At 51.8% G+C, this 17,962-nt stretch overlaps 1 protein-coding gene across 1 annotated transcript; it reads left to right on the top strand.

Annotated features, from left to right (window-relative positions):
• The first annotated feature begins 16,711 nt into the window (after window positions 1–16,711).
• On the top strand, window positions 16,712–17,644 carry LOC136116190 (olfactory receptor 14J1-like). Its single transcript, XM_071810773.1, has one exon. It carries the CDS (start codon window positions 16,712–16,714, stop codon window positions 17,642–17,644), a length of 933 nt encoding a protein of 310 aa, XP_071666874.1.
• Window positions 17,645–17,962: the final 318 nt, after the last annotated feature.

The raw sequence follows: 17,962 nt of genomic DNA, 5'->3' as shown, positions 1-17,962 counted from the left end.
CCCAATGTGCTCATGGGCATATTCCTGTTTAGCAGCACTGAGAACTGGCTGAACATCCAGGCTCAGAGGGTTGTGAGCAGTGGCACGAAGCCCAGCAGGAGGTACCATGAGGACTGAAGGACACTATATCCCTACCCAACATCTCCTCCCCACAGGTGTCTCTTGGGTCCCTGGAACCACCTCAGTGACAAGGGGGAGAGCACTTCCTGTAAGGGGTGGAGGAGATGGGGACTGGAATGAGGGATCTGGGCAGCTTCTCCTGGTTGTTCGTGCAGCGACAAGCTGGGCTGAATATTTGGAGAGAGGAACTCTTCCTAAGGGCCTCCAAAGGGCATGGGGATGGTCTACAGTTTCCTATATGCTGCCTTTTCTGGTGGAGGCCACAGAGGCTGCCAGCCCTTTAGAGGACCCAGGACAGGCCTTGTCCTTCCTCTGGGCACAGCTGGACCCCAGTTCTCCAGCTCAACCCCAGCTCAGGAACCTTGTCTAGGGGTGACTTTTGGGGTAAGGTTAACAAGAGGGATGCGTAAGTTTGTCTTCAGAACATGTGATGAGCACCAGCACTGAAATACCAGAGCAAAATGATGTGGCTTCTGGGTGAATACTTTCTTCAGTGCAAGTCCTGACACAGGGTCCCAGACTTGCTTTCCATGCCACCCTTCACGAGGGATGGTGCACTAAGGGATGGCAAGTGGGGGACACCAATCCTTCTCCAGCTACTTCCCAGGCCTGGTGAAGCACCAGGACAGCAAGGATTTCTGGCCCTGCACCCTAAACTCTGGGTATAATCATGGGGCAGTTGAACAACAGCATTTTTCTCTCCAAGGCCATTTCCAGCCCAGGTCAGCTCCTGTGTGATTTCCCCCATTCCTCCTCTGATCTGCTCTGGTGCTCCTGGTCCCATCCTGTTCTCCCCACTGGGCCCCAAACCGGCAGTGATGCTCTGCAGAGCAGGTTGGCTGCAGAACCATGGGGTGACTGCACACTGGTTGTGCTGCTCAGTGAGGGACACAGATGCAGCTGGATGGGCTGCACCGTCACTGAGCTCTTTCCTGGGGGTCTAAAGCTCTGGAATGGGTCCAGAGCATTTCTTGGGACTCATTGGGTTTTCCGCTCATTTCTGTTCAGCAATCCCTTCCTTGTCCTTCAGGTTCCTGGAAACTGGTGCAGGAAGATATGTCCTATCCCCTTCCCAGGGACAGAGGTATGCTGGCCACCCCTTCATTCTTCAAATTCTCCGTCCTGCCCTTCTTGAAGATGGGTTTGACATCTTCCTTTCCTGAGGACCTCAGAACTTCTCTGATTCTGCTGTCACTCTTGGTAGCACAATCCAGAATCATGGGCAAGGGTGAGAGAGCGCTTGAAATGAGCCTGTCCCAGCAGCTGAGATGAATCTCACTGGGCCACTGAGGTTTGTTCCTGGAATAACACACAGAAATGCTACGGTTCCAACAGGCATCCATATCTGAGTTGGTCTCAGGACTCCTTCTGCACCCAGGGATGCTCACAGACAGAGTCTGACCCTTTTGCACATAGAGGCCGTAGTCTCAGTTTCTCTCTGGCCTCCTGTTGCCACTCCAAAGGGATGGGAGAAGCCTCAGCCCTGTGCTGTGTCACCTGCTCTGCACACATCTGAGATGTGCCACGTAATGAGGAATGGACACGGGGACGTAAGTTCAAGGAAGAAGATCCCAGTGGGTGGTTTCCCCTGGGCTGTTACTCCCAATGTGAAGTGACCTTGAGACACTGTCTGTGCCACAGGCCTTCATGGAACCCCCAGGAACAGCTGCTGTCGTTAGTGTTCACCTGGATTCATCTCACCTCTCGTACATGATGTGCATGCTCACATCTCATCTCTACAATGCAGACATGGATTTCTGACCTACTCATTCAGTGTCCATCCATGGAGGGAAGAGCAATGTCTGTGAGCTGGGGAGAGGGGCCAGGGCTGGTAGTGCGGGGCCAGACCATGACGATGCCCTGGGGCAGATGCTGTGGGGTGTCCAGTGCACAGGGGCACAGCCCAGCCCCTGCTCTGCTGGTCCTGCAGGTCTCTGGCAGGAGGCCTGGCTGTGAGAGGACACTGCTGTGTGCCAGCCCTGCACACACACACTGTTCAGCTGAACAATGGTGTTTCATATGTGGGTCACTTTCTTGGGCATGTTCTTGAGAGAACCTTTGTAAGAAGACCTAAACCTTGAAGCCCTGCCCATAGGAAATCACCTTTCTATCTGGAAAGGCTGTTGTGAGTCCAGCTCTCTCACAGCAGTGCCCATTGCCTGTCCCTGCCTGCGCTCACAGCACTGACACACAGCAGGATGGGGACCAAGCTGCCAGAGCACTCAGGCCTTGCACCAACACAAGGGATGAGAAGGAGAGTGTGGGAGTGGAACCAGAACAGCTCTGGAAGGCCAAGTGCTGGTTCTCCCTGGCGCTGCTGCCATGAGAGAGCTCTTTTCCCTTCCATCCATTCATACGGGAACTGTCCCTGAAGCTACAGAAAGGTCTTGGAGTTAAGATGCCAGTAGAAAAAAAATTGTTGAAGGTCCGTTTATTTTACTTAAACACATAGAACACGAATTCCTCACTGACACAGCCACTTACTGAGAAAAGAAAAGCAGGCAGCGAATTGCAAAGGGAAGTAAAATCTTTTCATAATAAACAAACACAAGGAGAAACAAAAAATACTGCAGACAGGATGAATCTACAATGAGTTAGACTATAACTCTTATATAGAACAAGATAGAGCCAGTTTATAGCTTCAGAAGTAATCCAGTCATCTGTTTCCACAGGGCATCCTTGAGCTCCTGGTTCCTCATGCTGTAGATGAGGGGGTTCACTGCTGGAGGCACCACTGAGTACAGAACAGACACCACCAGATCCAGGGAAGGAGAGGAGATGGAGGGGGGCTTCAGATAGGCAAACATGGAAGTGCTGATAAGCAGGGAGACCACGGCCAGGTGAGGGAGGCAGGTGGAAAAGGCTTTGTGCCGTCCCTGCTCAGAGGGGATCCTCAGCACGGCCCTGAAGATCTGCACATAGGACAGCACAATGAACACAAAACACCCACATCCTATTAAGACACTAAACACAATAAGGCCCAGTTCCCTGAGATAGGAGTGTGAACAGGAGAGTTTGACAATCTGGGGGATTTCACAGAAGAACTGGTCCAGGGCATTGCCCTTGCACAGGGGCAGTGAAAATGTATTGGCCGTGTGCAGCAGAGCATAGAGAAACCCAGTGGCCCAGGCAGCTGCTGCCATGTGGACACAAGCTGTGCTGCCCAGGAGGGTCCCGTAGTGCAGGGGTTTGCAGATGGCAACGTAGCGGTCGTAGGACATGATGGTGAGAAGATACAACTCTGCTAAAATGAAAAAGACAAATCAAAAGAGCTGTGAAGCACATCCCAAGTATGAAATATTCCTGGTGTCCCAGAGGGAGCTGACCATTGATCTGGGGAGAGTGGTGGACATGGAGCCCAGGTCAAGGAGGGCGAGGTTGAGCAGGAAGAAGTACATGGGGGTGTGGAGGTGCTGGTCACAGGCTATGGTGGTGATGATGAGGCCGTTGCCCAGGAGGGCAGCCAGGTAGATGCCCAGGAAGAGCCAGAAGTGCAAGAGCTGCAGCTCCCGTGTGTCTGCGAACGGCAGGAGGAGGAACTGGGTGATGGAGCTGCTGTTGGATATTTGCTGCCTCTGGGTATGTGACCTGTCATAGAAGGAAAAGATAGTGAAGATTTACATAAGACTCACAGACCGTCACAGCCCATCACACAACGAGACACTTTTTTTCAAGGAGAACGTCCTGGCTGGAGCCCTCGTCGGTGCTTGATGAGTGTTCAATGAAGAGCAGGGTCTCTGCCCAGGGGCTCTTGAGGAGTCAGCCTGACCCTGTGTGATTGGGTGGGAAGGGGCCAGTCCTGGGGTTCATCTTTGTCAGCTGGAACTGCTCCTGGTGCAGAAGGGACTGTCAGCATCTGTACCCCCATGCCTGAGAAACTGAGTTGGAGAGGTTTGGTGTTTCTACAGCTCCTTCTCCCCTCCCACCCTGGGGAGTGTTGTTGGGTGTCAGAAACCCTCAGCATTTCTGCTGCACTCAGCGAGAACAGAGCGAGTCCTGTGAGACCAGAGGATGCCTGTAGGTCAGTGCAGAGTGAGGGCAGCTGGTCTGTCCCTCTGTCTTGCTCCAGCTGCACTGGGCTGGCACCTTTCTGAGATGGAGCCTGATCACACTCCCATGTTACCCTGAAAAGCCATCAGGCACTGCTGAGAGCAGAGGGAGCCAACTCAGACCATGACACGGCTCACCCTTTCCCAAGGTCTCGGCACTCCACATTTAGCCCTGGACACACGGCTCATTTCACAAACTCAACAACATTTTTGCTGTTGTAGCATCTCTGTGCATTTCCGATGGGGCTTTCAGATAACACAAGGATGCTGTAGGACAGGTTTGCATTCTAGGAGGAAACCTCACAGCTAGGAAGGAAATCTCAACGAGACAGTCAGGAATTCTAAAGATGGCATTTGATTCAGGGAGACTCAACTCATTCCCCAGCCCCACAGACTGCATTACCCACAGCTCCACAGGTCAGAGCAAAGCTGGGACACGTGTTCCCATGGACACACCTGCAGGAAAGGACCCACAAGATCAGGCTGTGACTCTGCAGCTGAAACTGCCATCCCCAGAGAGCCTGACAGCAAGAACAAGATCCCAACAGCAGTGACCCAGAGTAGGGGAGCAAGAAGGACAATGCGGTGAGGGTGGGTGTGAGAGAGGCCAGGGCAGAGGCAGCCGGGCACTCAGACAGCGTCACCCTTCCCCAGCTGTGCAGCCACCTCCCAGACACCAACATTGCCGGGCAGCTGCTCTCAGCCCCTGTGCTCTGCAGAGGAACTGGAGCTCTGGCTGCACAGGAGCTGCTTCATGCCTTGGAGCCCCCGGCCCTGAGGGCAGAGGCTTTGCTGGGTGGGACAGGAGGCCAGGGGGCTGCTCACAGGAGGGATCTGCACTGCAGGGGATCACAGGGACTTTTCTCTGTTCTCCCTCCCATAACAATTCCGGGTTTAGTTTCCTCCCATTTCTGATCATTTCCCTGCTGCCTGGAGATTCTCCCCCTGGGAGGTGTTTCCCTGTCCATGTCTCTTCCCTGTCAGTGCTCACAGACCCCATCCCACCCTCTGTGCCCTCCCCCTGGCCCTACAGATCCTGCCTGTTCCCAGGGCACTGCCTGGGGGCATCTTCCTGTTTGCAGGCTGGAAAACAGGACAGGTCAGACTAGGCTGAGGGGTCCAGCCAAGGTGATGCAGGTGCTGTGCACAGGCAGAGGGGTGGTGAAGGGATGTTATGAGCCTTCTGGCAGATGTGCTGATCACTCAGAGTTGCAGTTCAGGAGTCTCAGTGACTTGTTTAAGCAGGAGAGCTCATTTTCATTTTATCTTTTCCTGCACGCCCCATCCTTTGGGAGAAGAAACTGAAAAGGCAGGCTCAGGAAAGCTCCATTTCTCTCTGATAATCCTTGCGCTGATCTTGTCTTTGAGGCATCCCCTTGGAAAAATCTTGGGGCAATCTGGAGGTGAGAGCAGCCCTGACCCACACAGCACCCTCTCCGCAGCAGAAACACATTTCCTGCCCTATAGAGTTTGCTCCTTCATGCGACATCTTCTCCCCTCAGTGTTGTTGGGATCTCCCTGGTCAGGCTGAGCGCTGACCCTGGCAGGCGGCAGAGTCCCTGTCCCGGCACAGCCCTGGGGTGCAGGGACCCTGCTCTGCAGGACAGCCCTGGGCACCCCTGGGAGCTCTCCCTGCAGTCACCCTCAGCAGAAGGTGCCATGATGCCCTTTCCCATTGATGATGCCACAGGGAAACCCCGCTCTGGAGTGCGTTCTTCTCTACAACAGAGATACTGTGAGAGAGACCTGACAGATCCTGTAAATTGTGGGATGGATCATCTTTAGGGTCTCCCTCCAGGAAATGCAGCTGCATTGTCCTACAGCCAGAGACTTACCATGTTAGAACTGTGAAGATTTGTCTCTCAGTGAGCCCTCAGCAATGAACCACCTACATTGCCTTTCCCCTCTCTCTGCCTGACTCCTGTGCCCTCAGTGCTGCAGGCAGAGCCCTCAACCCTGCTGTGTGTGCAGAGGAGCTGCTCCTGGGCAGAGCTGTCTCTCTGCAGCGCTGCCGCTTGCCACGAGCTCCCTCTGTCCCAGGAGCCCAGCCCAGCTCAGCAGCACAGGAGCAGCCCCTCATGTCCCTTTCTCTGTCCCCTCTGGGCTCCCTCCACATGCCCCTGGGGCTCCAGGGGCACAACTTCAAAGTTGAAGTAATCAGTGATGTTGATTCTCTCTCCTCTTCAGAGACACTTCTTTCCAGTACTGTATATTTAGTTTTAAAAAAATAAATCACTATGAGAATCATATTTTCTTGTCCCATCCTTACATAGGACACGAGGAATGCTACAGCAAATTTCTGCAAACTGGGGGAGAAATACCTTCAGTTGAATTAACTTAGGCATTTTGTTCTGCTTTTATACTCTTAGGTGCAAAGGGACATTCATCAGTCTTTGGCCATGTCATGTCTGTGCTCTGAGGCAAAGCCTTCGCACACGTGGGCTCTTGGACACTTGGTACCAGGTTTCTTGTGGCAGGTCAGAGCTGGGCTGGTGCCACAGCTGGGGTGGTCCAGCCCGATGTGAGGCAATGGCCTCAGATGGGAACCTGACTGGGGGAGCTGGAGCTGTCAGTGCTGCAGACAGAGCTGTGACACGGATGGAATGAACTGCCAGGCAGGGTGGCAGAAGTGAGTTCATCTGGTCTACTAGGACAGCAGCCTCCAAGCACAGCAACAATCCAGATCAGAACTCAGTCCAGACCTGTAAGGCAATTCAAGGGCCCATAATGAGCTGCTACTACTGCAAGAACAGTTAAAGGAGAAACAAGGACATTGTGTGGCCACTGATGAACTTAATAAGAGCAAGAGGTGAGAATCTCTGTGTCCTCTTGTCCTCCCTGTTTACCAGATGGGGATCAAATGAGGGGTCACTGGAACTATCGCAATCTTGACCATTCTATGGGACAGGAGGGGCAGCATCCCAGGAGCTGAGACAGCAGGACGATGTCACAGGGAGGCCACTCTCCACCATCTTGGAAAGCTCATGGAGACTGGGGGGACTCCCTGACCACTGGCAGCTCTCACACAGTGTGTGCACTTTTCAAAATGGCCAATGGGTGAGCAGGGGAAATAAGGGCTGTGCCCCAGAACATGTCCACTGAGAGCCCATTTCTGGGTGTCTGGAAGAGAAGGTGGTGGGGTTTACCCAGGACAGGTTGTGTCTGTCCATCTTCTTTGCTTTCTGTGAGGAAAGAACAGGATCGATGTAGGGAGAACATTGATGGTCTGTTACCTGGAAGTCAGCACGGAATCCTGCATCATTCCTTGCAATAGTCTTGTATCCAAGGCAGGATAAAGCCCTGAGTAATCTGGTCTGACCCTGCTTTGAGCAGGAGGTTGGTCAAGACACCTGCCAGGCTCCCTTTGAGCCTGAATGATGCTGTCCTTTCATCCCCTTCATGTTTTCAATTTAGACAAAGCTCTCAGGTTCTCCCTGACCACAGGAACAATTCAGATGAGGTTCAGGGCTACTTTACAGGTACCCCTAAACAGTCCTGACCACAACTTTTGCACCCCTTTTCATTTGCCCCAAGCCAGGGTCTTTTTTGCTATCATAATACCCTTCCAGAAAGAACTGCCCATGTTGTTAACCCTTTCAGAGCAGGTTGTTCAAGAGGTGTCAGCATCCATGTACAGAGTCTGCACATCAGCCAGGCAGCAAAGTCACCATTCCAGAAATGGAGATGAGACACTTGACCAGCTCCTTGAACCCAGATATCAGCGTGACATGTCTGCTGAGATTCCCGGGAACACCTGAACTGTAAGTGCAGAGCATGTGAGTCCTCTTTGGGTATCGTGGCTCGTCTCCTGACCCATGTGGTGCTTCAGGCTGTGAAGAGAATCAAAACCAGACATTTGACTGGGGTAGTTCCGTTTTACACGCGTCCCACAGGGCAAATGAAGGGAGCTCAGAACTCCAGACTCTGCTGCACAGCTGGGACTGCAGAGACTGGAAATGCAGGTGACAGTGTGTGTCAGTGCACACCACATAAAGCTTCTGGCTTCCTTTGTGCCTCTGCACTGACCTGGGATCTGTTCCTTGGCCTTCTTTATCTCAAAAAGAAAATATTCTCCTATGTCAACAACACCTCACACCAGGGAAAAAAAAGGAAAAGTTATGAAAGAAGGATGATTTTGGGTAATTCTGTCCAAGAGGTGTACCCTTTAAATGATTAAAAAAAAAAAAAAAAAAAAAAAGGAGAGAAAAAGCATTGCTCTAAGAACTTATTTCAGGACACAACTGCTGAGGTGTAGTAGATGTTTTGAAAAGTAAGAACGACTGTTAGGAATGAAATTGAAGAGGTTTAGTTCATCATCATCTGCAGTGAGAATAAGGAGTTCCCTGTTACTGTTATCAGTGACAGTACCACTGTTCAGAAACATCCTTCAGAGCATCTCCATTATCTCCATTTTTTTCTGGGCTCCAAAGCTCATCCTGCTCAGATTTTGAAAGGATTTCTCCAAACCCCTGTGACCCAAATCTCTACAACTGTCTCTCCTCAATAGCCTTTTACCCCAGGAAGGGGAAAACTCCAAATGCAGGCACCAAACCAGTGCCCAACCTGCCTGGAGAGCCAGGGCAGTTGTGCCACACAACAGCAGCCGCTGAGGGAAGCTGGAGGCGATGGAATTGAAATGGTTCCAACCCAAATCATAGAATCATAGAATCATTTAGGTTGGAAAAGACCCTTAAGAACATGGAGTCCAACTGTAAATCAAACACTGGCAACTCCACCACGAAACCATATCCCTAAGTGCCACATCTCCATGTCTTTTAAATACCTCCAGCAATGGAAGCCCCACTCCTGAGCTGGCAGAACACCATTGGCTGCAGTTGGACATAAGATACTGGTCATGACTGTGAGTTCAGCCCTCGCTGGCAGAATGTCTCACACATCACTGAGGAGGGCAGGGGGTTGGGAGATGGGAGTACGTTTCAGTTTCCAGATCCCAGGACAGAGCCCAAACCATCCTGCCCTTGAACTCTGGCATCCCATTTCCTGAGATGCAAAGCTGGTGGGCCTTCTGTGGATAATAATGCTAAAAGGCATGAATAATTCTTCAAGTGTCTGTGTAATTTGTCTAGGAATGTGAGTCGTATATGCTTAATAGTACTCTGCATGTGTGGTAGCCCCTCTTGCAATGACAATTAAATAGGTATTTGCACTATAAAGCTTCATACCTCATCCACAAGCACACATCTAAGTGGTTCAGATGAACGGTGGTCTGGCAAACGTCACCTTTGTGTCCCCAGCTGCATGGACACTGCTCATGTGCCTCTGCAGAGAGTGGCAGAGGTTCAATCCCTTTCTCAGGAGAAACTCCTTGCTGGAAAGACACAGCTACGGGGCTGGCTCAGCAAGGTTTTATTGCATTTTGCTCGCCATCATATTTGACATATTTGTTGCATTTCTGTGATAACACCTGCACAGATGATCAGAAAAAGACAACAGCTTCATAAGAGATGGTTACAAAGGCCCTGTCATGAACAAGAAAGCTCAGCATGAGCTCTGGAGGGAGTGAGGAAGATTACAACAAGCACCAGGAAGAGCCAAGAAGCTCAAGATATCTTCTGAAGAGTGAGAGGCGCTGAGCAGCAGTGACCGGCCATGTGTGGTGTGGGAGAGGGTCAGGGGATGTGGGGTAGAAAAGGGTGACAACTGATGACTTCAGCAAATCCTTAGAACCATGTCTGAGCCACAAGTGGAATGGAGATGGTGTCTGTGGGTGGAGGGCGAATAGAAAGCAGATTTTTGGGAGTAGGCTTCCCTCGGACTAATCATGTATGGCAGTGCCATTTGCATGCTGTGAGCATGGCTGTGCCTGGGAGATGGAGAATGGCTGCTGCTAGGGTGTTTGTGCTCAGTCATGGCCCATGAGCTGACCCTGCTCTGCTCCTCTCTTACACTGCCCACACTTGGATGGACCTCAGGACTCACCCATGAACCTGGAGGAAGCAGGAACCTCCTGGAGTGCTGGCCCTATACAGAACAACAAGAGTGAAAGGTTTGTGAGACACATGGGAGTGCAGGAAGAGAGTGGTCTATGCGTAGCAGTAACTGTGTTAAACGCAAGAAGAGGACCTGAAGAACATGAGCCAGTCATGCTAACGTGGAATAGACTGATTTTTCTTTTTCATTTTAGAGCAGTAGAAGAAGGAACGTGTGCATTTCCGTGCTGGGGCGTGGATCTAAATTGAGGATTCGAGCAAGTTTGGGACTGGGACAGTTTAGGTGATTGGTGACCATTGTCAAGTGTTTGAAAGAAGATGAATGGGTTTTGAGGACCTCACAGGCATTGCCAAATCCTCAGAAAAACAGAGCCCTGTGGTTAAAGAAACAGCACTTGGCACCAAACCTACACCCAAACCACAAATACCCTCCCAGTGACCACAGGCAGAGCCTGAGAAACATAAGAGAGAAAGGGTCTCCTTTGCCTGGTCCTGCGGTCAGCCATCCTGACGATAAAGAGACATGAAGGGCTCACGTGGCATCAGAGCCATCCCCACATCACCTTTACCACCTGTAACCAGTGTCTCCAAGTCTTTTCTTCACCAGCCTCCAGGGACAGGGACCTGCACTGGTTGTTTCCTTCACAGCTGTGTCAGTGATGGCCCTTCATGGAGTCCCAAACACCCTCAAAAACTTGGGATTTGCTTCTGCTTTTCACTTCATTGGAGGTTTGTTCGTTGTTTCAGCAGCTGCAGTTCAGGATCATGGCAGCAGAGGGCTCATGAGCATGTAAAATGCTCTTAGAAGTCAAGGCTCTGTGCATCATTTTCCCGAAGTCTTCAAGTCTGGTGTGGATGGTTACAGAGATTTCAGGAACAGCCAAACAGAGAGCATTTCCATCATAAACAGCAACAAATCAGTATTTCTTCTATTTCCTTCCCTACTCGCCCTTCCCTCCCTTTCCAGAACAGTTGGTCTCAGCAGTGTCCTGTTCATATTGATCAGGAGCGTTTCCTGATAAATATTGAATATATCGGAAAAGTGGATGTCTAAATCACCATGTGAGTGGGGAGACAGGCCAGGACACCTCAAGAGGAGTCACAGTCCTCTGGACCAAGATGTGGGTGTCTCTGGGAATCTCAGGTGCCACAGCACAGTGATACTTGTGTTCAGGGAGCTGGTCAAATGACCCATCTCCTGTTCTGTAATGGTGTCTGAGTTTGCTCAGGTCAGCCCTGACTTGAGCCCCATCCACTGCTGGGTGTTCTCCAGACTCCTGTCTTCAGGAACAAAGTCCCAGGAGACCTTGCTGGTGAAGATGGAGGCAAAGAAGCCATGAAGAACCTCAGTCCTGTCTGATTCTACTCTTACAAAGTTCAGCAGCAGGCCCACGATCACCCTGTTTGTTTCTTACAGTAAGGAAGCTGTATCAGCTCATTTTGCTGCCCTCAGCCTCCCCTGCAGGTATCAAGTCCAACGGAGCTTTGGCATCATCCCCACATCCATGGACAAGGTTTCTAAATTCCTCCTTTGCAGCTTTCCCTGCTTCCACCTCCTGTGTGCTGCGTTTTTGCCCTGGAGCTCCATCAATTCAGAAGAGCAGCCTCACAAGATAAATGCTTCTTTTCACGGGTACTCACAGAGATCACTCTTTTGCTTGGAGCAGGCTGTCCTGTAAGGCTGATCAGATTTCCCGACCTCCTTCACACCCACTTCCATGTCACCACTTGTATTGTCCACCACCCCCCAGTATGTCAAAGTCTTCTCCTCTGGAGCCCACCAGCCTGTGCTCTGCTGCTGGCCTTCCTCTCTCCCCTCGGGTGCCTGGGACCCCACTCTTTCCTGGTCACAATAGCCAAGGTGGACACTGATGTTCACATCCCTCACCAGCTCTTCCTTCTTCATCAGTACCAGATCCATGCAAGCATCACCCTCATTGGCCCACCAGGCAGACATGTTAAGAAGCTGGCCCAAGAACATCTGGACTGCTGGCACCTGCCACTTTGACTGGCCATTTACTGCCAGGGCCATTACATTTCCCCATAGGAATCTACTCATTGACTGGAGACGTCCTAAGATTGTTGACAGAAGATCTTTTACATTTCTTCTCCATGATCAAGTAGTTTGTAACATCTGACTGAATTTACATGGCGATGTCTTGGAATTGGGAGTGGGTGTGGGTGTGCTACAGTTGTCACATCTCTGAGAAGACAACAGGAGTTTGACCAACGTCAGACAGCCGATTTCAGCTGCTCTAAGATGGACCCACTCCTGCCAAATCTGAGCCACTCAGTGATGCTGGCAGCACCTCTGGGATTCTTTTACTTGAGAAAGGATAAAAAACAACTGTGCTTTTTGCCTTGTTATCATCTTCCAAGAGCCTCAGCTCCATTTTCCCATTCCTGACTGTTCCATCCTGACCAACTCTTTCTGGTTTGTAAGTGTGAAGTCCCACAGGGCACCTCACCTCACTGACCCCTCAGTCACCCGTGTCAAGAAGATGTTTTCAGTGAGCTCCAACCCCTCCTGGATGGCTGCTACCTTGCAGATATTGGGATATCTCAGGTCTGCCACGAGGACACCGTCCTGTAAACAGGAGGCTTCTTTCATTTGTCTGAAGGAGGCCTCATCTAATTCCTCTTCCTCATCAGTGAGTCAGTAGCTGATGTCCAGTGACCACAACATTGATCATGTTGTTCTCCCCTGTCATGCTGACTCCTCATTGTTCAGCTGACATTGTCTGTCCCCAGGCAGAGTTCCATGCATTCCTGCTGCTCTCTGACATAAAGAACAACTTCCCCTCAGAGTCCAGACATGGCGTTACGAGCACCAAACCCACAAGACCCCACAGTTTCTCCAGGAGGTGATATTTGTAGTGTCCTGTAACTCCTCATGCTATTCTCTTGTGAGAGACACCCTCATCAGGATAAACCATCTGCATACAAACATTAACAGCTGAGCTTCAGTCAAAGGAGAGTCCAGACCTTGAGAAGCTTTAGGGTTCCACCATCAGGAATCTCATAAATTTTAAAAGAAGTGACCAGTTCTGTATTGGGGCAGGAGAGCAAACCCATTCATGAGGACAGAGCAGGACCTGACACGCTGAGCAGTGACCCTGAGGAGAAGGGCCTGGGCACTCCAAGGTCCCCACACCAGCCCGTGGTGCACGCTCACCATGAACAAGGCAGCTGCACACGAGGCTGCATGAGGAGGAGCGTGGGGACCCAGACACCTGGAGTTCTCATCCCATTCGGTTCAGCACTGGTGTGACCCCACACACACGGGGGTGTGCCAGTGTGCGGCTTCCCAGTTTGGAGAAGCAGGGAGGTACTGGGAAGGGCTTCAAGGAACAGCTGGGGAGGATGGAGAGATCTCAACAAAGGAAGGAAGATGCTCAGACAAGAGCAAGGTGGGGCAGCAGGGGGGATGTCTGCAGCCTGCAGGGAAAGAGGTGCAGGGGATGCCACAGCACAGGACAGGCTGTGGTGGAGATGATCAAGGGATGTAAAGAGGCTGAAAGACCCAACAGACATGAGCTCCTTCTCCCCTTGGCTATGGCTGTCGTCTGCACCTCTGATGCCTGTGAGGAGACACCTTGTCCTTCCAGCACAGGGGCCTCATGGCCTCCTTGTCCCCAGCCAGGAACCTGGGAGCTCTGGGACCGTAGTCCTGCCCTTGGCCTTGCACAGCCCCACATCACACTATCCCAGGAAGAGCCCTGGGCAACGTGAGAGGGACAGGATCAGACTTCCAAGGGCTGGGGGTCTGGGCTTGACCCTTTAGTTAATGAAACACATCCAGGTTTACTCAGAATCAGAGCCACCAATACTTTACTTTTCCTGACCTGTCTTCACTGCCTCCAGTTTTCTACTCTAACTGACCCTGGATATTGTTTCTCAGTAGGTTCCCTCAGTGGGACCCATTAACATTACAAGAAACTTTGGAGTTTGAATCTGACTTTGACTTCTTGTGAAGTTTCTTCAGCTTCCCCTCAGGGTCTGAGGTTCATGGTCTCAGCACCAAAGCCACCAGAGGGGTCATTAAAGCACCTTTTGTGCTGCTGAACTGGGCTGGGCTCCTGGGACAGAGGGAGCTCCTGGCAAGCGGCAGCGCTGCAGAGACACAGCTCTTCCCAGGAGCAGCTCTTCTGCACAGCGCAGCAGGGCTGAGGGCTCTGCCTGCAGCACTGAGGGCACAGGAGCCAGGCGGAGGGAGGGGAAAGGCAATGTAGGTTGTTGGTCGCTGAGGGCTCACTGAGAAACAAATCTTCACAGCAGTAACACGGTAAGTCTCTGGCTGTAGGACAATACAGCTACATTTCCTGGAGGGATCTCCTAAAGCTGACACATGACACAGTTTGCAGGATCTGCCAGGTCTCCACAGCATCTCTGTTGTAGAGAAGAACACTCTCCAGAGCAGGGCTTCCCTGCTGCACTGTCAGTGGGGAAGGGCATGATGGCAAATACTGCTGAGGGTGACTGCAGGGGAAGCACCCAGGCGTGCCCAGGGCTGTCCTGCAGAGCAGGGTCCCTGCAACCCAGGGCTGTGCCGGGGCAGGGACTCTGCCGCCTGCCAGGGTCAGCGCTCAGCCTGCCTGGGGAGATCCCAATGACAAGGAGGGGAGAAGCTGTCGCATGAAGGAGTAAACCCTCTTGGACAGGAAAGGTGTTTCTGCTGTGGAGAGGGTGCTGTGTGGGTCAGCGCTGCTCACAGCTCCAGATCACATGCAGGAGTTTTCCAAGGGGATACCTCAAGGACGAGATCAATGCAAGGATTAGCAGACAGGTAACGAGCTTTCCAGTCTTTTCAGTTTCCTATCCCAAGTGGTGAGGGGTGCAGAAAAGGATAAAGTGAAAACAAGCTTAAACAAGTCACTGAGACTCCTGAACTGCAACTCTGAGTGATCAGCACATCTGCCAGAAGGCTCATAACATCCCTTCACCACCCCTCTGCCTGTGCACAGCACCTGCATCACCTTGGCTGGACCCCTCAGCCTAGTCTGACCTGTCCTGTTTTCCAGCCTGCAAACAGGAAGATGCCCCCAGGCAGTGCCCTGGGAACAGGCAGGATCTGTAGGGCCAGGGGGAGGGCACAGAGGGTGGGATGGGGTCTGTGAGCACTGACAGGGAAGAGACATGGACAGGGAAACACCTCCCAGGGGGAGAATCTCCAAACAGCAGGGAAATGATAAGAAAAGAAAGGAAACTAAACCTCGAATTGTTATGGGAGGGAGAACAGAGAAAAGTCCCTGTGATCCCCTGCAGTGCAGATCCCTCCTGTGAGCAGCCCCCTGGCCTCCTGTCCCACCCAGCAAAGCCTCTGCCCTCAGGGCCGGGGGCTCCAAGGCATGAAGCAGCTCCTGTGCAGCCAGAGCTCCAGTTCCTCTGCAGAGCACAGGGGCTGAGAGCAGCTGCCCGGCAATGTTGGTGTCTGGGAGGTGGCTGCACAGCTGGGGAAGGGTGACGCTGTCTGAGTGCCCGGCTGCCTCTGCCCTGGCCTCTCTCACACCCACCCTCACCGCATTGTCCTTCTTGCTCCCCTGCTCTGGGTCACTGCTGTTGGGATCTTGTTCTTGCTCCCAGGCTCCCTGGGGATGGCAGTTTCAGCTGCAGAGTCACAGCCTGATCTTGTGGGTCCTTTCCTGCAGGTGTGTCCATGGGAACACGTGTCCCAGCTTTGCTCTGCCCTCTGGGCTGTGGGCAATGCAGGCTGTGGGGCTGGGGAGTGAGCTGAGTGTCCTTCAATCAAATGTCATCATTAGGATTCTTGGCTGTTTCCTTCCAAGCTCTGAGATTTCCTCCAGGATGCAAACCTGTCCTATAGCACTTCAGCATTATCTGAATTCACCACAGAGAAGTGCAGAAATTCTATGATGTAGGAAATGCTGTTGGGTTTGTGAAATCTGCCGTGTGTGTCCTGGGCTAAATGTGGGGAGCTGAGGCCTTAAGAAAGGGTGAGACATGTTGTGGTCTGAGGGGGATCCCTCTTCTCCGTAGCTCCCAGTGGCTTTTCAGTGATCAATCTCCATCTCAGAAAGGTGCCAGCCCAGGGCAGCTGGAGCAAGACAGAGAGACAGAGCAGCTGCCCTCACTCTGCACTGACCCACAGGCATCCTCTGGTCTCACAGGACTCGCTCTGTTGTCCCTGAGTGCAGCAGAAATGCTGAGGGTTTCTGACACCCAACAACACTCTGCAGTGAATATGGTGGGAGACGTAAAAATCCTGGAACTCCCAAACTGCCTTCACCACCTCTGTTCCTTGTGAATGGGAAAGCAAGTGCTGACAGCTCTTCTGTGTTAGCAGAACCAGGACAGTTCCCACCGTTCCCGTGGCCCCACTTCTGCAGAGCTGGGCTGAGTTACCGAGAGCCCATGGGCACAGGCCCTGCTCTTGGTTGCACATTTGGGAAGCACCAAGCAGGGCTCCAGCCATAGTGCTGGAGAAAGTTCTCATAATAAAACAAAAGGTTGTCTGTGTGTGACAGGGGAGTGTCTATTGGAGTTGGTTTGATTTTTGTCAGAGAACTCTCCCCTGGATTCTCACTCTTTTTTTTTTTTCTCATGACAGCGCCCCATGTCCAGGAAAAGCAAATGTCCAACAGCAGCTCCATCACCCAGTTCCTCCTCCTGCCGTTCACAGACACATGGGATCTGCAGCTCTTGCACTTCTGGCTCTTCCTGGGCATCTACCTGGCTGCCCTCCTGGGCAACGGCCTCATCATCACCACCATAGCCTGGGACCAGCACCTCCACACCCCCATGTTCTTCTTCCTCCTCAACCTCTCCCTCCTCGACCTGGGCTTCATCTCCACCACTGTCCCCAAATCCATGGACAATTCCCTCTGGGACACCAGGACCATCTCATACTCAGGATGTGCTGCCCAGGTTTTTTTTTTCTTTTTTTGTGCTACAGCAGAGTATTCTCTTCTCACCATCATGTCCTACGACCGCTACGTTGCCATCTGCAAACCCCTGCACTACGGGACCCTCCTGGGCAGCAGAGCTTGTGTCCACATGGCAGCAGCTGCCTGGGCCACTGGGTTTCTCAATGCTCTGCTGCACACGGCCAATACATTTTCACTGCCCCTGTGCAAGGGCAATGCCCTGGACCAGTTCTTCTGTGGAATACCCCAGATCCTAAAGCTCTCCTGCTCAGACACCTACCTCAGGGAACTTGGGCTTATTGTGGTCAGTTCCTGTTTAGCTTTTATGTGCTTCATTTTCATTGCGGTGTCCTATGTGCAGATCTTCAGGGCCGTGCTGAGGATCCCCTCTGAGCAGGGACGGCACAAAGGCTTTTCCACTTGTCTCCCTCACCTGGCTGTGGTCTCCCTGTTTATCAGTACAGGTTCCTTTGCCTATCTGAAGCCCCCCTCCATTTTCTCCCCTTCAGTGGATCTTTTGGTGTCTGTTCTGTACTCAGTGGTGCCTCCAGCAGTGAACCCCCTCATCTACAGCATGAGGAACCAGGAGCTCAAGGATGCCCTGTGGAAACAGATGACTGAATTTCACCTGAAGCTATAAACTGTCGCTATCTTCTTCTACATATAAGTTATAGTCTAACTCATCACAGATTTTTCCTCTCTGCAGCAATTTTGTCTCTAGCTGTGTTTTTTTTTACTGTGATAATGTTGTAATTCCTTTTGTAATGCACTGCCTACTTTTATTTTCTCAGCGAGTGACTGTGTCAATGAGGAACCCTATTCTTTGTCTCTAAGCAAAATAAAGGGTGCTTTAGTGATATTTTTTTTTTTTTTTTCTGACATCTTTCCTTCACAGCCTTTTTGGAGCTGCAGGGACAGTTTCTGTGTGCATGGGTGGAAGGGAAAAGAGTCTTCACAT

This window comes from Patagioenas fasciata, chromosome 7, assembly GCF_037038585.1.
Source record: "Patagioenas fasciata isolate bPatFas1 chromosome 7, bPatFas1.hap1, whole genome shotgun sequence".
Classification (NCBI taxonomy): domain Eukaryota; kingdom Metazoa; phylum Chordata; class Aves; order Columbiformes; family Columbidae; genus Patagioenas; species Patagioenas fasciata.
This window is presented reverse-complemented; position numbering and strand designations above follow the sequence as displayed.

Bases quoted from the DNA above. Each gene is read 5' to 3' on its own strand.
- LOC136116190 (XM_071810773.1), top strand. From the start codon at position 16,712: ATGTCCAACAGCAGCTCCATCACCCAGTTCCTCCTCCTGCCGTTCACA.